Below are 27,769 nucleotides of genomic sequence, written 5' to 3' on the forward strand. Positions count from 1 at the left end.
ATGGGCTGCCAGAAGGCCTCGACTTGGACGCTCGTCCTGCCGCTCCTGTGCGCCCTGACGCACGGCCAGGTGTTCAACCTGACGCTCTCCGTCAAAGAGGGTCTGCCCGCAAAGACCATAGTCGGAGACCTGGGAGCGGGTTTAAGCAGGCCGAGCACTGGATTTTTCATCTCGGAGAGCAGAGACTCGTATGTGTTCAGGGATCTGGAAATAGACGCAGACACGGGCATCATCTCCACGGCCGTGATCCTGGACCGAGAGACCAGAGATAAGTACGAGTTTGTGGCAGCAACTCTCACGGGAGAGATGATAAAAGTGAAAATTGAGGTGAAAGACGTGAACGACCACTCACCTGTGTTTTCTCTGGAGGAGGTTGAGCTGAGAATATCAGAGTTAAGCCCACCAGGGAGCCGGTTTCAGCTTGAAGGTGCCAAAGACCAGGACGAGGGGGAGTTTGGTACCCAGGGCTACAGGATCATAGAAAATGAGATGGGCGAATTGTTCAAAATGGAGTATCGCAGCGGACCCGAGAACCATCTCAGCCTGGATCTCATTCTCAGCCGCAGACTAGACAGAGAAACACAGGACTTCTATTCCATGACGATTGAGGCCTTCGATGGTGGCGTCCCAGCCAGGACAGGGACGCTTCAAGTTAATGTTCACGTCCTGGATGAGAACGACAACCCTCCTGTCTTCAACCAGACTGAGTATCACGCCACAGTGCGTGAGGACGCTTCCCTCCTGTCTGTCGTGTGCCAGGTGCACGCCACTGACCTCGACCTGGGCGACAATGGCAGAATCACCTACGAGATCAACAGGAGGCAGAGCGACCCAAATGAGTTTTTCTCCATCAACGAGACCACTGGGACGGTTTACCTCAACGGGCGTCTTGATTACGAAACTCAAGCCTTTCACGAGTTGATCATCAGCGCGAGAGACAACGGGGTCCAGCCTGAGTACAGCAGCACTTTTGTGGGTATCAGGGTCCTCAACATCAACGATAACAGTCCAGCTATCAGTGTGCTGTTCCTCAGTGAGACAGGAGCTGCTGTGGTGTCAGAAGCTGCTGCCGTCGGGGACTACGTCGCCCGGATCTCAGTGTCAGACCCCGACCTTGAGGACCAGAGGATAGCTGTAACCCTTGAGGGCGGCGGCGGAAAGTTCGCCTTGAAGCAGACCGATGACTTCCTGTATGCTTTGTGTGTGAACTCTGAACTCGACCGAGAGGACGTGGATCTGTATGAGCTGAAGGTGCAGGCGTCGGATTCTGGGAGCCCTCCTCTGGTCAGTGAGTTCCTCATCCTCCTGAAGGTGTCTGACACAAACGACTGCCACCCTGTGTTCGAGAAGGAGGTCTACGTCACGAGCATCGCGGAGGACGCTCCTCAGGGGAGCTTCCTCGTTCAGATTCGGGCCCGAGATGCGGATGAAGGCGTCAACTCAGACGTCAGGTACTCGATCCTGAGGTCCAGCCAGGGCGCCATGTTCAGTATCGACGCCGAGTCCGGCCTGGTCACCACCGCCGCAGCTCTGGACAGAGAGACCCAGATGGAGCTGTGGTTCCTGGTGGCGGCGACAGACGGAGGGGAGCCGTCGTTGACTTCCACGGCTACGGTCACGGTGATGGTGGAAGACGTGAACGACAACGAGCCGGTGTTCCAGCAGCAGCTGTACAACGTGTCCATCCCAGAGCACAGCGATGCTGGAAGCTGCTTCCTTCAAGTAAGTTGTTAAGGTTTTGCATAAAGAAAACCCGCTTGAAAAGCCACAAAAATATATTTCAAAGATTTGGCTTCAATTGCGTCATCGAAATAAATGTTTTGGAATTTCTACACGTTGGAACCAGTATTTTTCACATTTACCATATGCCATTCATTTACAGTTAAAATAAAAAAACCCTAAGAGAGTTAGTAGTGACACCATAATGACTCTCACCAAATATTTTGAGAGCTTTTGATTTGATTTCATTATTTTAATGTGGGTTCATCTGAATCCTTTCAGAAAAAGAATCATCCTTTACAACTGCAGCTGCGTGACTTGGGGGCAGCAAACTCTTCACAGGACCAGTTCTTATATGAAACTCATGAAAAAGTAGAAAAAAAGAATCTACTTCTCAAAAACTCTCCATATGCAGCATTTTACAGAGAAAAATACCAACTGACAGTGTTTTACATAAAAAAAAACCCTGAACTTTTCAAGCTCTCTGCCCCGTTGTGTCTGCTTTACGTCCCTCATAACAAAAGTAGCCTTCAGTCTGTTTGCACAAAGGCGTCAGTGTCCGTCCTGCACGCACACGGCCTCGGCACACACTCCTTCCAGCTCAGCTCTGTGGCCTTAATATGACAGATGTGATGACACTCCTGCAGCCTGGCACAAGCCGAGGCCCAGAACAACGGCGGCCTTATTTTTCAGTCCGTTTCTGTAAACACGGCTGAGTTTTGGTTCTTAGCTAAACACTGAACGTGCATCATTGTTTTCATTCTGTTCAGAGGAGCGTTAAGTCAGTACCTCGTACTTTCAGACAAGTGCCAGAATCAGTCATGATAATTGAGAATCAAACAGTGAGACGGATGGAGGAGGTTAGGTGAACACTAATTTCATTCATATTGTTCATTGACTCTTTATTCTTGCAAATGTAGTGTATACCTGTAAAAATACACAGAACTCCATTACCGGGGGAAATTGCGAGTCACATGCTGCATCTGCTACATGACGAATCAGACCTTGACCCTTGTGTTTCAAGCTTCCTGCGATCAGAGGTCATAAACTGTGAGGTGATATCACATTTATGGCTGGAAAGTGAGCAATGTATCTGTTAGATGTGTCATTCATCACGGAGAGAAGCCGGGCCAGATCGAAGGCCCGTTGTTACTCCAATGTTTGTTCTCTTTCTCTTTCCTCTGCAGTTCTCTTTTCATATCCTCTTGACCTTTGCATAGAGTTTTTTATATAGACTTTTATGATGTTGACTTTCTCTGATTAGCGTTATCATTCAGTTACTTCAAAGTTAAAACTGATACAGTAACAATAGTTTATAGATTCAGGTGGAAATGTTAGAATTGTGTATTACACAATGCAAAAAACAAAAAGGTGGATTTCTTGATTTTAACTGTCCACAATGTATTTTTTTTTTGTATACACAGCAAATCTGTACAACAAATTTAAATTTTGTTTTCTACACATAAATACTGTATATATGTTAAGTAACTGTGAAAAATAATCAGCAGACCTCAGATAATTCTTTTTGGGGTTAAATGACCAACTTAATATTGACATATTGTAATTGGTTTCAAAAAATGAACCCGTTTATTTTTAAACAATTTAATGAGGGATCTTCTGTTGTGATATTCTAAAATAGAAGTAATCATTACTCTATGTACAGTTATGGACTTTTCTTGAAAATGAAATGAATGATTTCAAGGAAAATCTTCACTTCTCATTGGCCTCTCCTGATCTGTCAAGAAACGAAAAAGAAGAAAAGTCAGTCCACTCTATAAAGCAGAATAATAATTCCGCACCAGGATGTTCCAAGTTTGGATTCACAGCCTAACGCAGGTGAATGAATACTGGATCAGTAAAAAACATGAAACACATGGAACCTGTTTCAGAAATCCAAGCTAAAGTGATCTGAAAGCTAGTTTATGGTATTAAATGTACAAATTTACCATCTGAACAGTAGGTTTTCACCCTTATAGAAACAGTATCTTCATGATTTCAGTCACATCAGTCCACATAATGAAGGGAATCCTGGCAGAATCACGTGAATTGTTTTATCTCATTAATCAATCAGCCACTGCAACAAGTGGGAGACTGAACATCTTTTGAATATTTAGCTTTAAAAGAAAAGAAAAGATTCTGCAAAGCAAGTCCATTTATCCTCTCTGTCTGCTTCATTCATTTGCATGGTAACAGTTCCTGACATCTCCATGCTGCTGAGCATCTCACCAGCAGCGCAGACGATTTGCTGTTCATGGCAGATGTGTAAAAAGATCAATGCGACTCAAATGACTCAAATGCCAAAAGAAAAAAATGCCATGCAAGTAAAATCCAGTCGTAAAACTTGCCAACAATTCAAAGAACGTTCATAACTTCAACCATCCTCTTTTATGTTTCACCCTGCTGAACGCAGCCTGGACTCGACGTTTCTAAGGTTATTGGGTTCAACAGGCACCGTATCACTGTGCAAACAAGCTACTAACCACAGTGTGAAACTCAAATTTGGTTGCGTGTGTTTTAGTTGATGCCCTCCTTCAACAGTGAACATTTTTTTCTGTTTCTCAGGTTGTGGCCACAGACGCAGACAGTGCCGAGTTCGGCTCTGTGCTCTACTCTCTGTCCGACGGCTTCGACGATCAGGACAGACATCCTCTCTTCCAGATCCACCCTCACACAGGAGAGCTGTGTGTCCTGCAGGATATTGACCGGGATGCGGGACAGACGCACCACGATATTCTGATCAAAGCTGAAGATCCGGTAAGTGAGCCCGACAGTTGTGCGTTATGTGCGTTTGTGTGTGTGATTGTCTGTCTCTGTGTTTTCCCTGTCATGGATTGTTGACATCGAAGATGGATGCATAAGCCATAAAGTCAGATTGGTTATGCACCAATTCCCCAAAAGTAAAGTTGCCTGCTCTCTTCCAGGGAGGACTCAGTGCTCAAACCTACGTGCACATCGAGATAGACGACCTGAATGACAACGCTCCGGTGTTCAACCCAGAGGAGTACGCCGTCAGCATCAGCAGCCACGCTCAGCCCGGCACAGAAATCGTCAACGTGATCGCGACTGACCGAGACTCCGGCCGGTTTGGAGAGGTCACCTATGGCCTTGTTCCTGGGGACACTTCTAGTCTGTTCACGCTGGATAAACACACAGGTAGACACACTCCACACTGATCACAGGTTCATGTTCCATTTGGGAATTTCCAAACCGTGTTTAGGCCAGATTTGTCATCAGCATCCGCTCTGTCGTCTTTAAGTAACTTGTGTGACTGGCAGCTCCGCTGTTGAGGGATAAACAGCTACTTACTTTGTTTAAGTCCTCCTGATATGATTGCCAGTGTCACACAGCTCAGCAGGGGGGGTGCAGAAAGCCCCAAAGCTTTATATCCCCATGTGGCTGAGGAGGAAACCAGACTGAGCCACAGGGTAACACTAAGTAAGTCTGAAAATGTATAAATTAAGGAGAAGTCGCATGAATTGTTCTCCAAGCATCATCAGTGACCATTTAAAGGCTGCAGAAAGAGATTGCATAACAGATGTGAGTGCTCCAACTCAACCGCATATCAAAGATTTATTATCACAGTTATCAATGAACAGACAGTGTTTTATGACGAACAAATGATCGGAACTGATGTTTTTATTTAGCTTTGTACTCTTTTTCACAATTTAACCCTCAAGGAAAACTATTTAAATCGATTCAAACAACATTTTTACCAAACGCTTTGTACTCACTGAATGAAGTCAGACTTTTTCTTCAGCGCTTTGTGATGACTCAAACATTCATCAATCTGATATAAATTATCTGCAGTTACATGACAAAAGCAGAGATGATGCATACCCCTGTAATAATTTACACAGCCGGCTAGTTGATCAGATAGTTTTGGTGCTTTCCTCTGCAGGGACCCTCTTCCTGACTTCCGCTCTGACCCACCTGGGAGCAGCCAACATGAAGATCTTCATAACGGCGCAGGACGGAGGCGGCGTGAGCTCAGTGAGGCCGGCAGCGGTCACCATCAACGTGTTACAGAGCGCTCAGGCTCCAGCTGTTTTCCAGAGGTCACGCTACACCTTCACAGTGCCCGAAGACGCACCGCTGGGCACATCTGTGGGGACGGTGAAAGCCATCAACCCAACCAGTGAGTAAACTTAGAATAGTCTCCAGATTTCTTAAAACTGAATGAAAACTTTTTATGTCCCTCATTCAGCACCAACTGCCCTGCCTTTAATCAAGCTCCAACAGTAAGATCTGGGAGTTAGATCTGATACCTGTTTATTTTCCAAAGCAGGAATATCTGTTTGTTGTTGTCATCAGTTGATTTACACAGGAACAATCATATATCTGAACTTCATGAAAATGCTGCTGCATAGCTCATTACTGACGGCAGAGTCAAAACTTTAACCATGTCTTTACACTGACTCGCTGTTAAATAGAGGATTTATTTTGACATTTTTTCACTCACATGTGAAGTTTTAAATGGCCTTCTTATACCTAATATCCTGATAATTGCAAATAAGACCACTTATATTTGTAAATGAAGCTCTGCCAATCACTTTAAGGTCTGTTTTTTTTTTTTTTTTTAGAAATAGTGACAAAATATTTTCTATTGAAGCAGCCACACATTGGTAATGTTTGTCTGTTTAGCTCAGACTCACCTGGACCATAAAATTGTTTAAATCTGGACTCAGACTTTCTTCTAAAGAAGACTTTCAGTGTTTGAAACTCTGCATGTGAAGCCTTTACTGTTTTAATTGTCTTTTATAAGTTAGAATTGTCTATCAATTATTTTATTCTCTAAAGACAAAACATTTTTTAAGAGAGGGGCTACATAAATGAAGGTTTTTTTTCCTCAACATACTGAAAAGCATTGCTCCGCTGCCCTTTTCCTGCCCTTTTTGCATCGCTGCCAGTTCGAGCATCAGCAGGTCAGTGAGGTAGAAACCGAATCAATCTCTCGCTGTGTCCCAGCTTTAAAGGTCAGAGAAAACAAGATTTTCAGGGAGTGTCAGGTTACTCCTTAAGACACGAGCATTGGTTCACAGGATGACACGAATTAGATATTAAAAAAGAAAAAAAAATAGAGCAACTATATTGAATTGAACCATTATTCATTTACAAGTTATTTTTTTATGATTAAATAAAAATCAATTAACTTGCTTGAAAGATCTGAGTTTGGGGCGTTCGTGATCCTGCTAGAGTCATGCTCTAGACCAGCCTCACCTGTACTTGCTTTTACATGTTTCTAACAAAAACTCCAGTTTTTCAGTCATTACTGATGATTCATAAACTCTTACTGCTGACAGGTGTGGAGGAAACACTGCATCTTGAAGTGTTTTACTGTGAGCAGGAGAAAGGCTGTGCTATCAATCAGAAATGCAGGTTAAGAACAGGAAGGATCTGGCAGACGGTTGTTGTTGAAACATTTGAGCGATCAGTGCGATCGCTCAAATCTCCTTCCAGACATGAAGAGGCAAACATTAAAGAGGAAGAGACTTGGTTTAATCTTTAATCCTCCTTAGCTGCATGAACACATGACAGATAATAACCGGTCAAAGACAGCCATACAGTAGGCTAGATTTTAAAGGTCAAACACAGTCAGTCATAAAAGTACACACTCGCACGCACAAAATTTTATTTGTTTTTTCAAGTATATACAAGTGAAACTAAGACATAATTTATATTTTACAGATGTTATATTTTTTATGATTTGTGCTCGGTGCACTCTGTGCTCCCCTCTGCGGTGGGATTATCACTTCACAGCCTTCCTGTTGGTTCACTGAGTCTGTTCAACACTTCCACCTCTCCTCTGCACGAGACAGTCATTTAAGGCTGTCTAATCACTTAACAGATTAAAACCTCAACCTAATGAGGGGGCACAGAACTGGGCCTGGTAGCCGGGGGTGGGACCCCGTTAAGCTCTGTGTTTGTTTCCTTGGTTTGTTTGTAGTGACTGTTGAAGTGCAGCAGCCACTTGGAGGGGATTAATGAGCTCTTAACTGTTCTGTAATTACTTAATGTAAGTGTGCTTAATTACAGTTGCAGGGACCTGAATCTGTTCACACAGTCACGTTATGGGATATTTTCTTTGTGGAGACACAGAGCGAGTCTTCATGACTGAAATTACTACTTTTGAAGTGAAGGAACTTTTTTAGGATGGATGAAATTTAGGGTTTGGGACACAGTAGTTGAGGCTGCGTGTAAATGGATTCCTGAATGGCCTCCATCAGATCAGAACCCTCTGATAGATGCCTTTTATGTTTCCATGTAAACCCCGTTTCTTTGATCATAGAGATTTATGTTTGAGGTTTGTAGGTGTTGCCTCCTGAGAGGAAACATCCATGTGTCCATTAATCTTCCATCCCGTCTTCCTCCAACACTTGTTCACTGATACTGGAGTCAATTCCTGATGACCATGAGTGACATGACAGTGCTCATACATATCTTGACACAGTTTAGAGTCAACAGCCTCAAACACAAACAGGACTAAACACAAGAAAGAACATGCAATCTACACTCGAGCTTTCTCTTTTCATGATGAAGCATTAGAAATCTGAGCACTGGAATACATTTGTTCTGTTTCTTAGTCACAGATCTGTGTCTAGTTTACCTGTTCTTCCTGAGCATATTTTGGGGGGTTTTGGGGTACTTTAGCTTCTTTTCCCATCTAGTTTATGAATTGATCACAGCTGCCCTGTTGACTGAACCGAGTGTGAAAGATTTGAGCAATTCCGCTGAACTGTCCACGAATAGTTAAACCAAATATGGAACAACAACCTGGAAATACAAATTTAGCCTGTTTGAATGAAACATGAAAAAAAATGTCCTTTTTGTCTCCATGAGAATAAACCCGTTTGTGTTTCCAGACACTGTGGAATCCGTATCGTATCGCATCTCTTCTGGAGACCCCCAGAGTTTGTTCACCGTTCACCCGAAGTACGGCCTGATCACCAACGTCAAACCTCTGGATCACGAGTCCCAGCCGTACGCTCTGCTGGTCCTTCAGTCCTACACGGACGCCTCTCCCGTTTACAGCACCACCCAGGTCAACATCACCATCGCCGATATCAACGACAACGTTCCAGTTTTCCCCAAACGCAGCGACGCCGTCACCGTGTCCCAGAACACCCTGCCAGGGACGGTGCTCTTCATCGCTCACGCGCACGACTACGACAGCGGCGCCAACGGGAGGGTGCAGTACCACCTGAAAGACGGCAGAAACGGCGTCTTCCTGGTTGACAGCACCCTTGGAACAGTTACGCTAAATCAGAGTTTGCAGGCCGACCATCAGCAGAGGTACAGCCTGGAAATTGTGGCGAAAGATGACGGCGAGCCCTCTCTTAGCTCCACGCTGACCCTCTCCGTTAACGTAGACCGGACGGCGGCGGAGGACAGCCTGGCGTTTGAGACTTTAGTGTACCAGGTGGAGATCGGTGAGGGCTACCGAAAAGACTCTCGGGTCATCCAGGTGAGGGCGCACCGAACACGCGGTCCTCACGTGTCGAACTCGGGCCTAACGTACTCTTTAGAGGCGGAGCCCGGTTTCTCTCCCGCTCCCTTTCGGATTCACCCGAAAACCGGATGGTTGTATCTCTCGAACAACCTGGACTACGAGGCAGAATCCAGGTACCGCTTTCGAGTGGTGGCCGCGGCCGGCGAGGCGAATACCACGGCCACCGCCACCGTCATCGTGCTGGTGCTGGACATCAATGACAACCCGCCGGTGTTCGGCAGCGAGGTTTACTACTTCACCGTGTCGGAGGGGTCGTCGCCGCAAGGCCTGGTGGGAACAGTGAAGGCCGTCGATAAGGATTCTGGGAAAAACAGTCAGCTGTCCTACATCCTGCTCTCTGATGGGAAATTCTTCCGAATTAATGCCAAAACAGGTAAGAATATTTTCAGCCTGTCTGTGTTTCACGGTGCCGCCGTGCGTCTTCAGCCCTTCTTTGTGTTGTTCAGGGGAAATCATTAACTGGGTGGCGCTGGATCGCGAGCAGCACAGCCAGCACAGTCTGAAAGTGATGGTGACGGACCAGGGGCACCCCCGACTCAACGCCACCGCCACCGTTCACATCCTGATCACGGACGTCAACGACAACGCTCCTCAGTTCAAACACCTGCCTGCCAACAAAGAGCTCAGTGTGCAGGTGAGAGATCAGTCAGTGGTGCTCTCCCCACGCCGGACGTGAAATGATGGATTGTTTTGGCGGAAACACTGTAGTTACTACTTAATTACACAGCAAACACGAACAGGCTATGACTGATGGTGATTTCATATTAGCTTTTTCTTTTGTAAAGGCACAAACCATCATCTAACTAATTTCCTCACGTCATTTACGTCTTTCCCTCCTGCAGGTGTGGGCCGGGGCACCAGCAGGATCACTGGTGACAAACATGTTTGCCAAAGACTCGGATGCAGGAGAGAATGGAACAGTTTTCCATTCACTGGTCACACGTGAGTTTTTACTGCGTCTTGTGATTTAGAAAATTGAAATACAGTGTAAAGATATGACCCTGGCAGGCACTCCATGGCTGTCAATAATCACGTTTGTCGCATGCTCTGTGCCATGTGTCGCCTTCCTTTCTCCTCTCAGTTGGTTTAGAAGACGATGATCTGCCGCACTTTGAGATTGATAGTAAAAGCGGAGACATCACAACCACAGAATCTTTCTCCCAAGACGCCAAACCTTTCTACACACTGAGAATCACTGCCAGGGACAGTGGAGCTGCTCCTCAAGAGGACACTGCAGTCGTTCACCTGCAGGTACAATCTCCCGTCTGTGCTTCTCTAGACTGAACTACCAAAGCTGGAAAATCCAATGTTTTCTTCTTGTTTTTTAGAAGCAGTGACCACAATATTCATGCCACTCTCACTGTCTTTTGCACTTAGAAACATATCAGAGCGATTTAAGCTCTTACTGTAAACTGGGAGTTTATGACCTGTCACATCAGTTTGATTACTATATAGATCGCAAAGAACAAATGCATCTCAGGGGATTAAAAATGATGAAAATGACACCTTTCAAAAGACCAGAATTAAATGTACAATAAGCATGTTACCTGTTATTTAACCTAATTGTTGTTATTTTGTCAAAAAAAATTACTAAGTTTTCTTGCTGCAGTAGAGCAACGTGTTGGGCCATCAACCTGTAGGTTTTTAAATAAATGAAGAAAAAAAAATCCCTTATTCCTAAACCCTACAAAATAATAGTTGTGCATTTTAATGTGTATATAGATCCAAAAGCCATTATCATTATTACCTAAAGACATAAAAAATATTAGAAAGTTTGGCCAATAAACATCAAAAGTGCTACTTGAGAAAAGGCAGGTACCGTGTGCTAATATGAGCCTCTTCATTATTCTCATGTGACACAATATTTCACTCATTTCCTCCTCCAGATTCTTGGATTAGACGATCTGTACGGCCGCTCCGACCACCAGACGGTGAGACGTTTCTCGGTGAGGGAGGACGCCGAGCTGGCGACCGTCATCGGCTCGGCCAGAGTGTCCGATCAGGGCAGATTTCTCTACTCCATCGCCGAAGGTGACGGCAGCGTCCACTTTGGCATCGACGCCTCCTCCGGGGACATCTACATCAACCAGCCGCTGGACTACGAGGCCGCCGCGCGGTACTCCCTCATGGTCCGCGCCGAGGACATCGGGCGCTCCCCCGGCGCCAACGTGACCGTGCTGGTGAGCGTGGCGGTGGAGGACGTGAACGACCACACGCCCTGGTTCCCCGACAAGCTGGCGGTGTTCGGTCTGAAGGAGGACGCCGCCGTGGGATCCCTGGCGTTCGCTTTCCACGCCAGGGACGCAGACGGGACCTTTCCGAACAGCGCCCTCCGCTACGCCCTGGTGTTCGACGGGGGAAGGCCGTCGGCGCGCTTCCCCTTTCAGATCAACCCGTTCACCGGAAGCCTGACCGTAACGGCGCCTCTGGATCGGGAGAGCACCCCCAGCTTCGCCTTCACAGTGACCGCCACGGACCAGGCCAAGAGGAAGAGCGAGCGCAGGCAGGCGTCGGTGACGGCGCAGCTCTTCCTGCTGGATGTGAACGACAACCGACCCGTGTTCGTGTCGGCGGACGCGGTTCAGGTGATGGAGGACGCAGAGGTGGGGAGCCTGCTGCATCACTTCGTGACCATAGACAGAGATCATGGCGACAGTGGGATCGTCTCCTACTCCGTGGTGGATGGAAACAAGAAAGGATTCTTCACTCTGGAGGAGAAAACAGGTGTGGGGTTTGGAGAACAATCATAACAACAACCAGGATTTTTCTTAAAATTCTGAGTTTGAAGTTTAAAGTCAGAATTCTCACATTAAAGTCAGAACTTGATATTTTTGCTTCCCATGGCCCTAATCCCCCTCTGAAGTCGAGAAAGTAACCCAATAAGAAAATATTTTAAAAAACTACAATCTATCTAAAGCAAAACAACTCTGGAGATAAACAGTCATAAAGTCATTAAATCTGAGCAAAAAAAAAAAATCAAATATAATCTACCTGATTATCAAATGATTCATAAAAAAAGGATTCTTTTCTAAATACATTTTTCTGAATAACTGATATTTTGTGATAGTTTCATTTTTTAAATCATGTTAATATTATTTTTGATTTTATATATAATTTTCAGGCCACATATCCTTTGATGAGGTACTTTTTTATATAGTTAGTACAAATTTCAATCATCCATAATTACTGCAGGCTTGAAGGTGCTGAAAGTCAGAAAATAAGCAAAGTTGTATTTATTCTTTGTGAAGCATGTGGACAAAGTGAACAAAAAAGGGAAGTAAAATTGATGGATAGATTTGTATTTATTTAGTCCGCAATGCATCATTTCAAAACACAGTTTCTGACGTTGCAGTGTTTGTTGTCAGGTCGTCATTCTGTTCCCTCCTCTTCAGGCCTCTTGTTCCTCTCTGCTCCTCTGGACTACGAGACGCAGCGTTTCCACCGCCTGACTGTCAGAGCAACAGATCACGGCCTGCCGAGGCTCTCCTCCACCCAGACTCTGACGGTGGAGGTCGGGGACGTGAACGACCGGGCTCCTGCCTTCACTCAGGACCAATACAACGCCAGCGTGGCAGAGAATCGGGACCCCGGAGAGCCTGTGATCAGGGTCTCTGCCACGGATGAGGATTCAGGTGATGATCTGTTTACATCATGCATTTAATTAGGTTATTTTCTTGTGATGGTTACGATGCCACCCATTAATATTCATTACAAAGTTAGAACTTATTTTAAAAGAATCAACATTACAGTGAGCCTTTTGCTGTTGCTTACGTCATCCCATATCACAAAAGATTCCTCCATTTCTCCATTCATTTATTTGCTATAACGTATGAGATGCATCACAGAGCAAACAGAAACAGACGGTCACGCACGCTCACATTTACCGGCCATTTTGAAGAATCTTGCATGAAAATGTCAGAGGCAGTACTGATAAAGATGCAGTTTATTTTCAGTTCCACAACTGACATTATAATGTTGAAGTGTTTGCTCTGAAGAGTCTGGACTCTTTATTATTTGACTTTCAGTGTAAAAACTTTATTGATCCCCTTGGAAAAAGTACTGACCTGCATTTAAATGTACACTCGGGACCGATAACCATGAAAAGACAGAAACTCATATTCACACTTGTTTGAATATGAGACATGTTTTTTTACTGCCGGGGGAAACCTGCAAACTCCATACCGAGTTGCTCCAGGAATATCCTTGCTGATAATCACCATGCAGTTCTCACAGCTTTCAGGTTTTACCTGAAATGGCAGAAATGGCAGTGTGTGCACGTGGCGCCTAGATGGCAGCACTAGCATATGTCCTGAAAAACTCAGACAACCCCAGACAACAGGAAAACACACAGTACACACACATATAAATAATCCCAAATGATGGCGCAATGTTTAGATTATGCCAGAATGCATAGATTACTTTCTCAAGGTAAAAAAAAAAAGTGATGAGAAGAGGAAACTCTTGGACAGCTCTTTCTGTTCAAGCAGGAGTCCAACAGTCGGTGCTTATTATTGTAAGCTCATTGAACCACATGAGAAAATACAGCCGGCAGCGTGGCAGAATGAGCCCCTGCATGTTTTGGTTGAACTTCAGTGTTGCATAGTCTCAGAGCGATCCTCAACTTTTCTTCTTTTTTTTTTTTTTTTTTTTTACTCCATTAGCACTTAATTGAAACCAACCCTTGCCCCCTTTTCTCTGTTGTTCAGTTTGTGTCTTTTCCTTGAGCTTCGTTTATTGCGATCTCAGTCGACACATCAGCTCTGTTTATTTTAACACATCGCGCGCAGGGCCTCCCGAATCCCTTTCCGTCTGGTCGTGTTGACAGTGGAAGTCTTTTTTAAATGCTGAAGGCGGAGGGCATGTGGCAGGAGGATCTGCACAGGAGGGGGGCTCAGTGGGAACTAACATTCTTGGGGGTGAGAATTGTCCAAGAACAGCAAGCACACAGCTCTTCTGGGAGATTTGAAAGGTCCTCTCTCATAATCATTTCCATAATCCAAACCATATGTGCCAATAGGCGCCGTGTTTTCATCTGTCTCTTCGAGTCGCCTCGTCTGGCAGCTCGGCCCACTCTCCCACCAGTCTTATTTGATTATCATTTGCTCTGCTTTTTCCCCCGCAAAACTCTCCCCCAAGATGACCATTGTTTGGTGCCTGTGATGGTGCCTGTATCTCGTGTTTCCATGTCAGAGTCAGTCAGACGGGATGTGTAATATCAGCGAGTGTGACAACTGCACTTTGAGCTACTCAGCAAATCCTGCTTTGAGCAAGTGTTCATATGTTTGGAGAGATTTGAGTTTTGAAGTAGCTTCAGGGTTACAGAGACGCAGATGCTGCTTTATAAGATGTGATCATGAAGCTCTGTTGAATCTCACAGTTGTTAAACGTTGTCATGAAGACACTGAGGAATTCATTCTTTCATGTCCTCCAAGGGGCGAATATGTCGAATGATCTGACACGCAGTATAAAACATTGAATATGGCTCAAACATGAAAACATTTAGGGAAAGTTGGTGCTCATTCTTGCAGGCGTCTTGCGTGGATGTTGCATGTTCTCTCTCTGCAAGACGTGCATGTTACGCAACTATACATTTAGCAAGCTGTGCATATTTCATGCAACCCTAATTTTGGTCAAACGGGTATGAAAGATAAATAAATGGTTAACTGATAATAGATAATTGATATTTACATTGGAATTGCTACCTATATTTACAGATTAAAACATGTACTGCATATGTAATGAATGTACTGTAACTGCATCGTAATCAAACTGATGATTATGAATGAATTAATCGAACATTGCTATTTTGCCTCCTTGCAACTCCTACATAAAAACAGTAAATTTCAGCACAATCTAACTAATTAACCACATAAACAAGAGATAGAGTTATCAAACATTTAAAACAGATAGAAGACAACTATTGTCAACACACAAATACGATATTTAATTAAGAATATTTGTCAGGTGTGGGAACAAAGGATTGTTTAGATTATTCCACAGCATCTCAACACCACTTTTTAGACCATTTAAAGCAGTTTTTCTCTTGAAACTTTTTCATACTGAACAAAGGATTTCTATTGCAATTGCACAGCATCAAATTTAAAATCTAACCTGCCCCCACGATGGAATAAACCGAGCTCACCTTGCCTATTAGTGGGTGAACAATCCAACAAGGAGAATTCACAATGATAGTAAGATTAGGTGCCGATGGAACAAACCATGATCTTACTATGAACACTTGGCCACAATAAGCCAGTCATCGCTGTGCTAACTCTTCCGAAAGAGCACTAGTGGCAAAAAATGTAGCAAATTAAATAGATTTTTTTTTTTCCATTTGGTTGTGTTGTAGTCATATCTGTAGGATGTGGACATGGTATATATATTTTTATAGCCAGGGTTCTCCTGTTAACATCCTGATATATTTTCACTATTATCTCTTATTAAACTGCAGTCCTTTATTATCCATTATCACTTTTTACTGACACTCCAAACTGTTAAGAAAATACAAAACATGCGTTCTGCAGCCCACCATGACCACCGTCTGTAATGTTGAGGTGAACTTGTTTCCTCTGGCTGACGCGCTCAGCCAAGCACCCACGTAAAGGTTTTAGCCCGTCTGCGGATCTTGAAGGTAATGCATTACATCAGCTTCCACTTCCCCTGCTGGCTCTGGTTTCAATTAGACCCTCAGATAAAGACTGTCTGAAACAGAGGCAGCCACAAACATGAGCCCAGCCTGATGAAGTGTGAAACCTAACCTCTCGCTGACAGAAATGCTGAACCAGCCTGTGTCTAATCCCAGTCAGATCAGAACTAGAAAAGCTGTGTGTATGCAGATGATATACTGATATTTTGTCCTATTTATTCGATTCTTATTCTTCCTTCCTTCAGAGTAGGTTGATTCTTTTGAATGTGAGTCATTACCGACACTAATAAAATCTGATATATAACCATCGTGGTTGTTGTTGGTTTGTGTGGTGAGAAGTGTGTAAATAATGTTATTGTGGTGTTTTCCCGTCCCTCAGAGGAGAACGCTGTGGTGTGGTACAGTCTGCTGCCGGGTCCCGGGTACGAGCTCTTCAGCATCAACTCCTACACCGGTTTGATCACCACCACCTCCTACCTGGACCGAGAGGAGCAGCAGCATTTCACTCTCAGAGGTAGGACACACACATACACACACACGCACACACACACACGGAAGTTGAGCCTTTGTTTCTACAGCTGTTGCTATATTGACTTGTGACTTAGACTCAGAGTTTTTCCATTGTCACCTCAGTTAGAGATGAGAAGTAGTGTCTTATAATTTATTGCCAAATCTTAATTAGTTGAAGATAGTGCACTCACTCTTCATTATGGTCATATTTTACATTTTTACTTTTTCATTACATCTTTTCAAGTAATTAAGTCATCATATGATCTGCAAAATGCAAAAAGACAAAGTTTTGCTCAGTTCAGCTTAACAAGTAAAGCACATTGATGGTGTTGTATGTTTGTTTTCCTCTGTTTAATCAGAGCAGTGAACAGCAGGAGTTGTTTCAGTTAGGTTTGATGAGCGTAGCAATACAAACAATCCAATCAGTGAGAAATATCTGACGTTTTTAGGGGTTTTTGCAATCACTAGATGGGCAAAACTAAAATCTCGGATGCGATTATGTGACTTTGAAGTTCATATCTATCAGCTGTATGACCAGGACACCAGGAAATCCTATTTAATGACACATCTAATGGTGATATACACTTTATGTGATATGGTTAGGATAATACAGTTTGAAATATGAAACAGGGTTTCCAAATTGTAGAAATTCACATTTCTAAAATTGGTGGTTTTCTGTACCCACTCTGACAAAACACATCTTATACACATCCAAAGAAGCTCAACTCACTGAAAGAAATCATAGCAGCTCTCTAGTCTCCACCAAACTCGGACTTTTCTTATATTTGCGACTGCGTCCTGGTTCCCACTCCCCACCCCTCTCTCTTGTCATGCCTCACAGCCAAAGTCATAAAGAATTCGAGGTCTGCCTTCAGCGTGAGGGCGGCGTTATTCAGCAGATTGATTTATGTAAAGGAAACAGTAGACGTTTAAAAGGCTGAGCTACAGTATGTCTACCCTCTCCCCACTGCACTGCTGCGCCCCGCGTCTTTTGAAGTGTTTGCTTTCGCTCTCACACGGGTACACGCGGTAATTACATTCAGCGGGGTTTAGTGATAAAACTGCTTTCAGATGTTTTATCACAATATTTGCACAGTCATGAGTCTGATGAACAATTAAATCCAATAATAAAATAGCCTTTAATAACAGGAAAGCCCAGGATGGTTTTAAGTTGTGCCAAAATAACACAGAGCTTGTTGGGAAATGGTCAAATATGTACGGACGATTTGCTCTGGCGGTGGATTAATATGGAAAGAAATAAAATACCAAGTTCTTTCAGCATGCACTCGGAGATTGTGTCTGCATGCTTTGTGTTGACAGGCCTTTTCTTTATTTACTCTGACTTTTGTTTTAAAGCATCTGTGCTTTTTTGACCTTTTCCTTATGGGATGCTAAAAAATCAGATTATTTAAAAAGCATTTGAACCAGTGGTGTCAAACTGGTTTTACTTCAGGGTCTGATTAAACAATAGTTCAATAATCAGTCAAATCATGATGAATGATGTAACTGACGATGCATTTTCAACCGGGCTGTAAAAGTCGGGGCTTGTAGCTGTTGTCTTCATCATTGTTGCACATTTATGTTTCACGCAACTTTTACCATTTATCGTAAAATAATGATTACCTTTGAAATGACTGCTTGTTTCCATTTTTGAGTACTGAATCTCCACTGTAGTAAAATAGAGTGAATAAAGACGAAATGAAAATGAAGACATAGTGAAAAAAAGACTTTTTAAAAATGTTTATTTTTTTCAAACTATTGGCTCACTCAAATAAACTTTTCATTCCCAAAACCTTCATGAGCTTCACTAAAGGAATGATGAATTGATTTAATGTAACAATATAACGATATAATACAATAAATCAGGACATAAAACTCAAACCTGAAAGGAGTTTTTGAGTCATTGCGCCCTTGATTTCACTTTGAGAATTTTTCACTGTGAAAACTGGAGAAAATGTTAAGTCACAGGATGGCAATGCTAAAGTTCTGTCTTTATTTTTCCACCACTGAAGCTGCGCAGAATTCTGGTTCACCAACTGCACCAAAGAACCAGATGTTGAAGTGAAAAATGCAACCAAGAAGGATGAAAAAAAAACACAAATTTAATATTAATGTTATTGTTGACAGTGGAAAATGAAAAAAAGCGATACGCACGCAGGAGAAAAAGTTATTAGAAAAAGACTGAACGATTATGAATAGCATTTTAAATCATGTTAATCATCTCAGAGTGTGATTGTTATTTTTTCCTGTCTGCAGTTCAAGCTCGTGACAGCGGCTCGCGGCCTCTGACGGGCACGGCCACGGTGCTCTGCACTGTGCTGGACGACAACGACAATCCTCCAGAGTTCATGCAGTCGTCCTTTCAGATCAGCATGCCGGAGAACCTTCCTCCCGGGATCGTCCATACCGTGCAGGCCTCCGACCCAGACCACGGAGAAAACGGCACAATACACTACTCCATCGTCGGTAATAAACTAAATGGTTTTTTTGTCAACTTTTTCTTTCTTTCAGCATGTGATAAAGTGTTTCCATGTTGTTGAGGTTTTACCTAAACTGTGACTGCAGCATTATTTCAGTGCCTAGACATTTCAAATTTAGATTTCTCAGCGCATTAGAACTGAATGAAAGCAGGAAACCTGTCAACGTCAGATCCTTATTTGAAAACAGAGGGATTTTCTTTCCCCTCCTCATGTCGCCACATTGCTGATCCTCTCCAGGTGAGGACTACAGAGGCCGCTTCACCATCAACAGCCATACCGGTGCTGTCAGCACCACCCAAATCCTCGACCGGGAGGAAACGCAGAACTACTCGCTCACCATACAGGCCCGTGACTACGGTCCCACCCCGCTCAGCTCCTCCACCCAGCTCCAGCTGCTGCTCCTGGACCAGAACGATAACGTGCCGTCCTTCAGCCGCAGCAGCTACCATGCGTCCGTCAGCGAGGGTCTGCCTCCGGGAGCGGAGGTGCTGCACGTCAGCGCCTTCGATCCCGACGAGGGGTCCAACGGAGACGTGATGTACTCCCTGACCGAGGACAGCAGCCAGGGGGCCTTTTCAATAGACGCCTTCACGGGGGTGATCCGCACCACCAGGTCTCTGGACAGGGAGAACAGGGCGCAGTACACCCTCAGAGCCGTGGCCACCGACGGCTCCTCCCAGGGGCCGCTGAGCTCCGTGGCGTCCGTCACCATACAGGTGGAGGACGTGAACGACAACATACCGGTGTGCGAGCAGAACCCCTTCAATGCCTGGGTTTCCATGAGGACTTTACCCAACCAGATCCTCACCACCGTGTCGGCGATCGATGGGGATCAAGGCGAAAACGGGACGATTCGGTTCTCGCTGTCTGACGAGGAAAACCTGTTCGACATCAACACCGAGTCCGGAGACATTTCCCTGAGGAGACGAGTGAGAGCGGGTTTCTCCGGGAGGAAGCTGCAGGTCGAGGTTTCGGATCGAGGGCGACCCGCTCTGACCTCCACCTGCCTGGTTTTCATCCACCTGAAGGGAGAACACGAGGGACTGCAGTTCTCAAACAAAGTCTACAACGCCACTGTCAAGGAGAACAGCAGAGCGGGTTTGTTTCTTTCGCCGCTGCTCCATTTGTTTTCACTGTTAGCACTTTAAACTCTTCACTTTCCTTTTTTTTTTCCCCCACCAAGGCACTTGGATCGCAAAAGTGGAGGCCAGTGACCCAACCAACAGCAGACTGAGAACCACATACGCCATATTCAGTGGGAACGAGAATCACATTTTCTCCATCAACCGTCACACAGGTCTTTTGCAAAGATTTCGCTTTTGTTCCTGTTTATTTCCATTTCAGACATGTTAAAATTCACTTCAGTGATTATAATAAGCAAATGGTATTTGTGTTATGTATTTATTGGAAGTTCATGCAAGCTTTCATCGCTCAAATTGGGCTAATAACTCAAATTATCAATCACTGTTTATTTTTCCAGAGAATGAAATTCCAGTCCAACCATTTCGGGTAGAAATACATTTCTAAAATTGCATGTTCAGCCCAGATGTTACACAAGTCTTTTGAGAAAACCTGATTCTGCTTCAGGTCAAATGCATTTTTTTAGATTAACATCTACATCAACACCAGGACACAAAGACACAATGTTACACTGGCGTGCTGAACGTTTACCACAAGAACTTGAACCTAAAAGTGCTTCTGTCAACACCTTTGTTAACACGTTGAAGGTTCTGTTTTGCTTTCCATTACTTGTCCTTCTCTTTCCCTTTATTTGTGAACAGAAGCCAAAAAAAGAAATTGCCATATATATATATATATATATATATATATATATATATATATATATATATATATATATATATATATATATATATATATATATATAAAATGGAATTACCTTTGATTAAAACAGAAATGTCTCTTCTTTGATCCAGGAGAGATCCGAGTGCAGAAAGACAATTCTCTGGACTACGAGGCGAGCCCTCAGGTTCAGCTGGTGGTTCTGGCTGACAACGGGCTGCAGACTGCCCACTGCAGGGTTTCCATCTCCCTGCTGGATGTTAATGACAATGCACCACTGTTTGAACACAGCAGCTACAGAACAGCAGTCTGGGAGGGACAAGTGCACAACACCTACATTATGCAGGTGATCCCTCAGTGTTTGGATCTCTGCCTAATCGTGTGTTTGCTGATGGTCCCACTGATTCTAACCACTCGGTGTATTTTTGGCAGGTGTCTGCATCTGATGCGGACAGCGGTCTGAACGGGCAGATTGAATACTCCATTGTGTCTGGGAACAATAACGGCGCGTTCATCCTGGACTCGCTGCGTGGCATCCTGGCTACCAACGTTCTGCTGGACCGGGAGATCACACCTTCATACAAGTATGATCAAACTAGCGCGTCGCAGAGTCGTAATCAGTTTTTTCATGAAATAAGCTGAAGTATTGAGAATTTCTAACCTAAGAATATTAAATATGGCAAAAAAAAAACCAAAAAAAAAAACATGAAAAACAACTTCAAAAGAGGTGAAAAGGTTAAAACAGCTAAAATGTTAAACTGTCAACACAAAAAAGCTCAAAAAGAGAAGCAAAGTTGTTAAAGTAAGGTACAAAATTTGACTAAATGTAATATTCACTGTTCTGGACTGCAGTTCAGACATCATAAATGCATCTTAAGATATAGATTTTGTTTGTGCATTAAAACTACATAAGAACCTTCATGAGCTGCACTGGCCTCATTTTAAAGGTTAAATGTGCTTTGTGGCTCCAGACCAACTTGACTTGGCGAAAAGTCAAAAAAATGTCTCTTTTGGTCATAAAGGTCGTAGATCCCTGGAATATACTCTTAATAAAGAAGTAACAAACTGAGCCAGTTTCAGCTACAGTATCTACATTATTTTCTACTGTGAATGTCAATGATTTGTAGCTACAATGAAACACTTCATCAGTTCTTGGTCTTGGTCACTGTGCATTACTCATAAAGAAGGCCGCTAAGTGTCTCATTAGCAATATGACTGACTAGTACTGAGTTTGTTTCGTTGTTTTTCTGCAGGAACATGATCATGATTGCTGAATGTATTCAAAAAATGACAAATTTTTACTTTTTCTGAGCTTTTCGGCTTCATTTTTGTTTTGAACGCTTTATCCCATACGTGATGCGTGTATGTTATTTTTTGCTTTTTTTTTTTTTTTTTTTTTAATTTTCTTCCTCATTACAGACTGGTACTGCAAGCAACAGACAAGGGGAAACCTCCGCTCAGCAGCACCGCCATCATCAGAGTCCAAGTGGTGGACGTCAATGACAACAGTCCCGCCATCCCACCTATGGAGCCGGTCTTCATAGCAGAGAGTAACGCTCACTCCATCTCTCCAAGCGAAGCATTGAAAGTTTGAAGTGATTTATATTAGTGACCGTGTCTGTTTGTCTCTGCTCAGATCTGCCTGCAGGCTACATGGTGACGCAGGTGACGGCGAACGACGTTGACCTGAGCTCGACCATCACCTACAGCTTCTCAGACAACAGCAGCACCAACGCTCCCTTTGCTATTGACCGGTACACCGGCGTCGTCACCCTGACCCGAGCCCTGGACTACGAGGAGCAGACAGAATACACTCTGACGGTCTGGGCGTCTGATTCCCTGCACCAGACCACCGGAGAGGTCAAAGTTCATGTGGTGGATGTCAATGACAACGCGCCCATCTTCACCCAGGTCTCCTACCAGGTATTTACCAATTATCAATGCTACTCTGAAAGAGAAATGATGGATACAGCTGAGACTCCTTTACTCCAGAGTTGCTTATCATAGCTGCTAACCTTAGATTTTACTTGATGGCTCAGTGTTTGGATTTACTCCAATACACACAAGAAAGAAATTCGCCAAATAAAAATTTTGTTATCCAAAATATCTTGTCTTTAAACTCAGTGTGAGCCAGACCCGAAGAAGGATCGTACTTCTTCCATGATACACATGATCTTTTATTTTGACGATGTTGACCCTTTAAAGCTCACATTTTTCAAACCACTTTCACTTTGTTGCTATTTCCTGTTATATTTTACAAGCCTCATAACCAAACTCAGATTTCCCTCATAAAACATTTAGTGCATATTTTGAGTTTTCTACAGTGTCAGCAGTAATTATTTTGCAGTCCTCATGGAAATAAGAAAAATGAAACTTTATCGGGACCATATTCAAAAACTTTCTAGTTCCTTCAAAACAATAAACCATAACTTACCAACAATCACTGAATTTACAAATGAATAGTTCTGCTATACAGCTGAGATAAGCATAGTTTGGACAATGTGGACAGAACTAATGCAGATTACTGCAACTATTTTTTAAAATAAATGTAATCTTACGTGTTAAAAAAGATTTAATATATGCCATATTAATTCCCAAATTAGGATTTTTTTCATATCATTAAAATGCCATTTGTGTGAATAACTTCATTACATTTCCAAAAATTTTTTTTATTTTAATAAGGTTCTTATCAATAGTTAATCAAAAAGTAACCCTTCTGAATAAGAGTCCTACTGGTTTGTGTTTGTAAATGTCAACAGACTGTTGAAGTTTTCAGTTTAATAATAAAGTAAGACTATTTATTTGTCCAACATCCCCAAACACAACTAAGAACGTCCATTAAAATACTCTTTTTTTCATTAAAATCATCAGTTTTCTTGTAAAGTGTGACAAAAGATTTAAAAAAATGAAAGCATTAATACATGATTTATTGACACTTTGGCTCAATTATAAACACTATGCATAAGGTGGAAACATTATATTATTCCTTCAGGTGATTTTCCTAACTGTGCTGTTCTTTCTTTAAGGTGGAGCTGTCCGAACAGGTATCAGCAGACACGCTGGTTCTGTCGGTTTTGGCCACAGACAGAGATTCTGGACAAAACGGCAAGATCAGCTACAGACTGCTTTCATCTCCTCTACAAGGCTTTTATATCCAGCCAGACAACGGTGAGATCCCTTTAACTAATAGTCGTTGGAAAAACTTGCATGTGTGTTTATCACTCGGTGGTCTGATGTTCTGTTATTTGGTCCTGTAAAGTCAGTTTTTCTGAAATGGTTGAAGAAGCACGGACCTCTTTTGTCTTTTGAGAGTTTCTCCAAGTGACTTTTATAGAATCTAATTAAAATACAATGAGCTTTCGTGCTTCAGAGGAGCCATCCTTCTACAATTTATCTTACTTTGCACGAATCAAGTCCCCCTTTTAAAAAGACTTCTTGCCGAGTAGAAACCAAACTTCTCAGTTTTAATCAGCCTTTTAAGAGAGATTTTTTTTAGTTTCAATCTTATTTAAAAACCCAGACTTAACATCCAGATGACATAGCTGCCCCATTTTGCAGTCAATAACACAAATGGCAGTTTTCGTCATTGTTGACTGAAGCTCTTGTTTCTACCATCGATAAATGGAATACGGTGCTTCCAGTGGTACGTGGCCTCTTTGTTTTCCGTGCTTACGGGTTTCACAAACAGCAGTCGGTGCTGCTGTCGAGCTGAGCCTCGGGATGAGTACACTCATCCAGTTGATATGTTTCAGAGGCAATGGAGTGGAACAAGAAATTGGACTGACAAACACTTTGTAGCCATCCAGCAGGGAAATCGCTCTTTCACTTTGCACATGGTGTTCATTTAAGAATTGTCACACAGCGTCGTGTGACCACAGCAATTCACATTTAACCATCAGTATGTTGCGACACAAAGGGGTATTTTATTGCTCATATTCTTCAGGGAAATCAGGTTCAGGAACAGTTTATGCATTTATTCAACCAGTTACAAGATATTTATTTTCCTGATAGGATAAAAATTGTAACTTTTTCCTCTTGAATTATGTTTACTTTTAATACTGTAAATACAATTATAATGTAAGATTAATCAAAAAAGGAAAAAAAAACCTAGAAATTTTAAAAACATTGTGTAAGATATGGTGCTCTTAACATTGGGAATTAATATTAAAATGGCAAAGCTATTTAACTTGAAAACAGAAGTTGTAATTTTAGAAATCAAATTTAAAGTCTGCTTTAATGTACAATTTAAAACCCACTTTACAGAAATAAAAAAAAAACTCTTTTTTAGGCTGTAAAACTATACAGTTGTGAACTGCACACATGCTGTGTGAGAATGGAAGGTTTGGCATTGTCGTCATAACGAAAGCTGACAGGACTCAACAAGCAAACACTCCTTTCGCATTACCCTCGAGTGGAGCCATTTTTGATGTGGGAATGCTGTTTCAGAAAACTTCAAAAGAGAAACTTTTTTTTCATAAACATACTCATGTCTTACAGGGTCTGTTTTCACTAACAAGCCCTTGAAGGCCATCACAAACGGCAACCTGATCCATCTTCTGGTCGAAGCAAGCGATGGAGGCGATCCTGTCCACTCTACTGTCAGCTCCATCGACGTGCTGGTGCTGGACACCAATGACCACGAGCCCGTGTTTCATCAGGACATTTACACGCTGACCGTCCCGGAGGATACAGCCACAGACACCACCCTGCTGACTCTTTCTGCGGATGACAAAGACTGGAGTCCTGAAAACACACATCTGGACTACAGTATTACCGGGGGAAACGACGAGAAGAGATTTTGTCTGGAAGTGAAAATGATTCAAGTGGAGAATCAGATACAAAATGTTGGAAAGCTTGTTCTGTGTAACTCTTTGGACCGTGAGACGACTGAGAGCTACGCGCTCACAGTGAGTGTGTCTGATCGAGGAACGCCTCCACTAAATAGCTCCGCTGTCGTCATGGTGACCGTCACGGACTGCAATGACAACGCCCCGGTTTTCTCCAGTAGTGAGTACCACGCACAGGTGAGTGAAAACAGCCAGGTAGGCACCAGGCTGCTTCAGGTCAGCGCTCAGGATCCTGACTTGGGAACCAATGGCTTATTGCGGTATGACATTGTTTCTGGGAACAGTAAAGGTCACCTCAAGCTCGGCCCTCACTCTGGCATTTTGGTTGTCAACAACTCGCTTGACTATGAGGAGGACGTGAAATACGTCCTCACGATCCGAGCGACCGATGGCGGTGAATCGGCCGAGCAGCGTAACGTGGCGTTTGCTGTGGTTTTCATCACAGTGCTGGATGAGAATGACAACAGTCCATACTTCATGTTCCCAACAGTTAATTGCTCAGTGCCAGAGAATCTCCCAGCATATACTCACACCTGCTCTGTCCATGCCATTGACAATGACTTAGGCACCTACGGACAGCTCACCTACTCTATTTTGTCCTCCTGCTTCATGGACTACGGCAGCGGGAGCCCAGACCGGAAGGAGGCTTTTGCCATAGACCCTCATACAGGGGACATTCACACCAGGCAAACCTTTGATTACGAAAGAGAGAGCGAGTACTGCTTTGTAGTCGAGGCCAAGGACAAAGGCGACAAAGCAGCAACAGTGAGAGTGCAGGTTACCATCAAGGGAGTGGATGAGTTCAGTCCTGTCTTCACCCAGAAGCAATACAACTTCCTCCTGCCAGAAAATGTCAAGCTGGGAGAGACAGTCGGCTATGTGATGGCGATGGACCATGACGGCGGCTTGGACGGGCTGGTGGAGTACTCTCTTGTGAATTCGTCACCATTTTTCTCCATCAACAGAACAATTGGTGCGATTTTTGTGTCAGGTCCTGTGTATCGCAGACGAGGAAGCCATGAAAATGAGGACATGGTGAAGCTCGTTGTGTCTGCAGGTAGTCCCAAATTGGGTTCCAAAACTACAAATTGCCTTGTTCTTGTCAATATCTCCAGTTCAGCAGAAGCACTTACCGGGGTGCCCCTCGATGCACACATGCTTAGTCTAAGTGTCTCACTCTTCATGTTCCTTTTCGTCCTCTCAATTTTTGTGGGCTTGGTTCTCAGATTCAAGATGAAGGAGGCCGCCATCAGAAAGGCCACGACCATCGCTGCACACTTTCACAGTGGCTCTGGCCCACTCGGTCAGTGCAGTAGCCAAGCATCAAGTGTCATGTCCCTGCCGGAGATTGCCCGACCCACCATCTTGGTGACCAAACGGGACATCTCAAAACCATACACTCAGTCAGACTCAAGCGGTCGCGGATCAGCGGAAGGTGAGACAGCTGAGGACCAAGAAATCAAGTGGATCAATGAGTACCCTTGCCGTAAAACAGAAGAATCTGATAAGAAGACCATTGAGATCACGGAGTCTGCCGTACCTGGAGATAATATTTCCTGCCAGTCTATCGATGTAGGGCCAGAGCATGTTTTATCCGTCACTAAACATTTGGTCTCGGGAATGGCCAGCACAGAGAGCCTCCACCACTTCAAGGAGGAGGGAGGAGGTGAGGGATTACTTCCTGCAATACTTAGGGTGAGGGATTTAGAGGAAAACATGGGGACAAAGGGATTTGCACCCCTTTCTGAAGCTCAAACCTGTGCAGACTCTCTCTCCTCCCTGGTGTGTCTCGATGAGCAGTTACAAGGCAGCTACGCCTGGGATTACTTTTTGGACTGGGAGCCGCGCTACCAGACTCTGGCTTCTGTGTTCACGGACATCGGGATGCTTCCTGACGAGGAGCTTCAAGGAGGTCATGAGGACTTGGCGGCAGAGTCCAGCTGCCTCATGTACCCTCCGCCTCTTATAACAGGAGTAGCTCAGCGGGGCATTAGGACTGTTCCTCCACGTAAGCCGGGACGTATGCCAAGCCTGACCAGGAATCCCTCTTACCGTAAATACGCTTATTCCCCATTAGCCAGGAACACAGGACTCACCCCTTCAGCTATGACACCTTCTTTCTCCCCATCACTGTCGTCTCTCACCATGAGGACTCCCAGTGCTTCACCCGTTGTCTCAGACACCGGGGTGGGCGGCATCAGACTCGACTCAGGGCCTCTCACTGCAAGTCTTTTAGAGGCAGAAATACAAGTTTAGACTT

General features: G+C 43.8%; 1 protein-coding gene across 1 annotated transcript; it reads left to right on the top strand.

The window, feature by feature from the left end:
- dchs2 (dachsous cadherin-related 2) lies at positions 1-27,769 on the top strand. Its single transcript, XM_030093355.1, has 20 exons — positions 1-1,722; positions 4,282-4,473; positions 4,641-4,872; positions 5,618-5,854; positions 8,580-9,599; positions 9,673-9,860; positions 10,069-10,168; positions 10,308-10,477; positions 11,113-11,950; positions 12,619-12,858; positions 16,252-16,386; positions 18,639-18,848; positions 19,100-19,960; positions 20,046-20,159; positions 20,797-21,008; positions 21,095-21,246; positions 22,082-22,212; positions 22,299-22,585; positions 23,689-23,830; positions 25,160-27,769. Exons 1-20 carry the CDS (start codon positions 1-3, stop codon positions 27,763-27,765), a joined length of 9,789 nt encoding a protein of 3,262 aa, XP_029949215.1. The 3' UTR covers positions 27,766-27,769.

The sequence above is a fragment of the Salarias fasciatus genome, chromosome 6 (genome assembly GCF_902148845.1).
Source record: "Salarias fasciatus chromosome 6, fSalaFa1.1, whole genome shotgun sequence".
Taxonomy (NCBI): Eukaryota; Metazoa; Chordata; class Actinopteri; order Blenniiformes; family Blenniidae; genus Salarias; species Salarias fasciatus.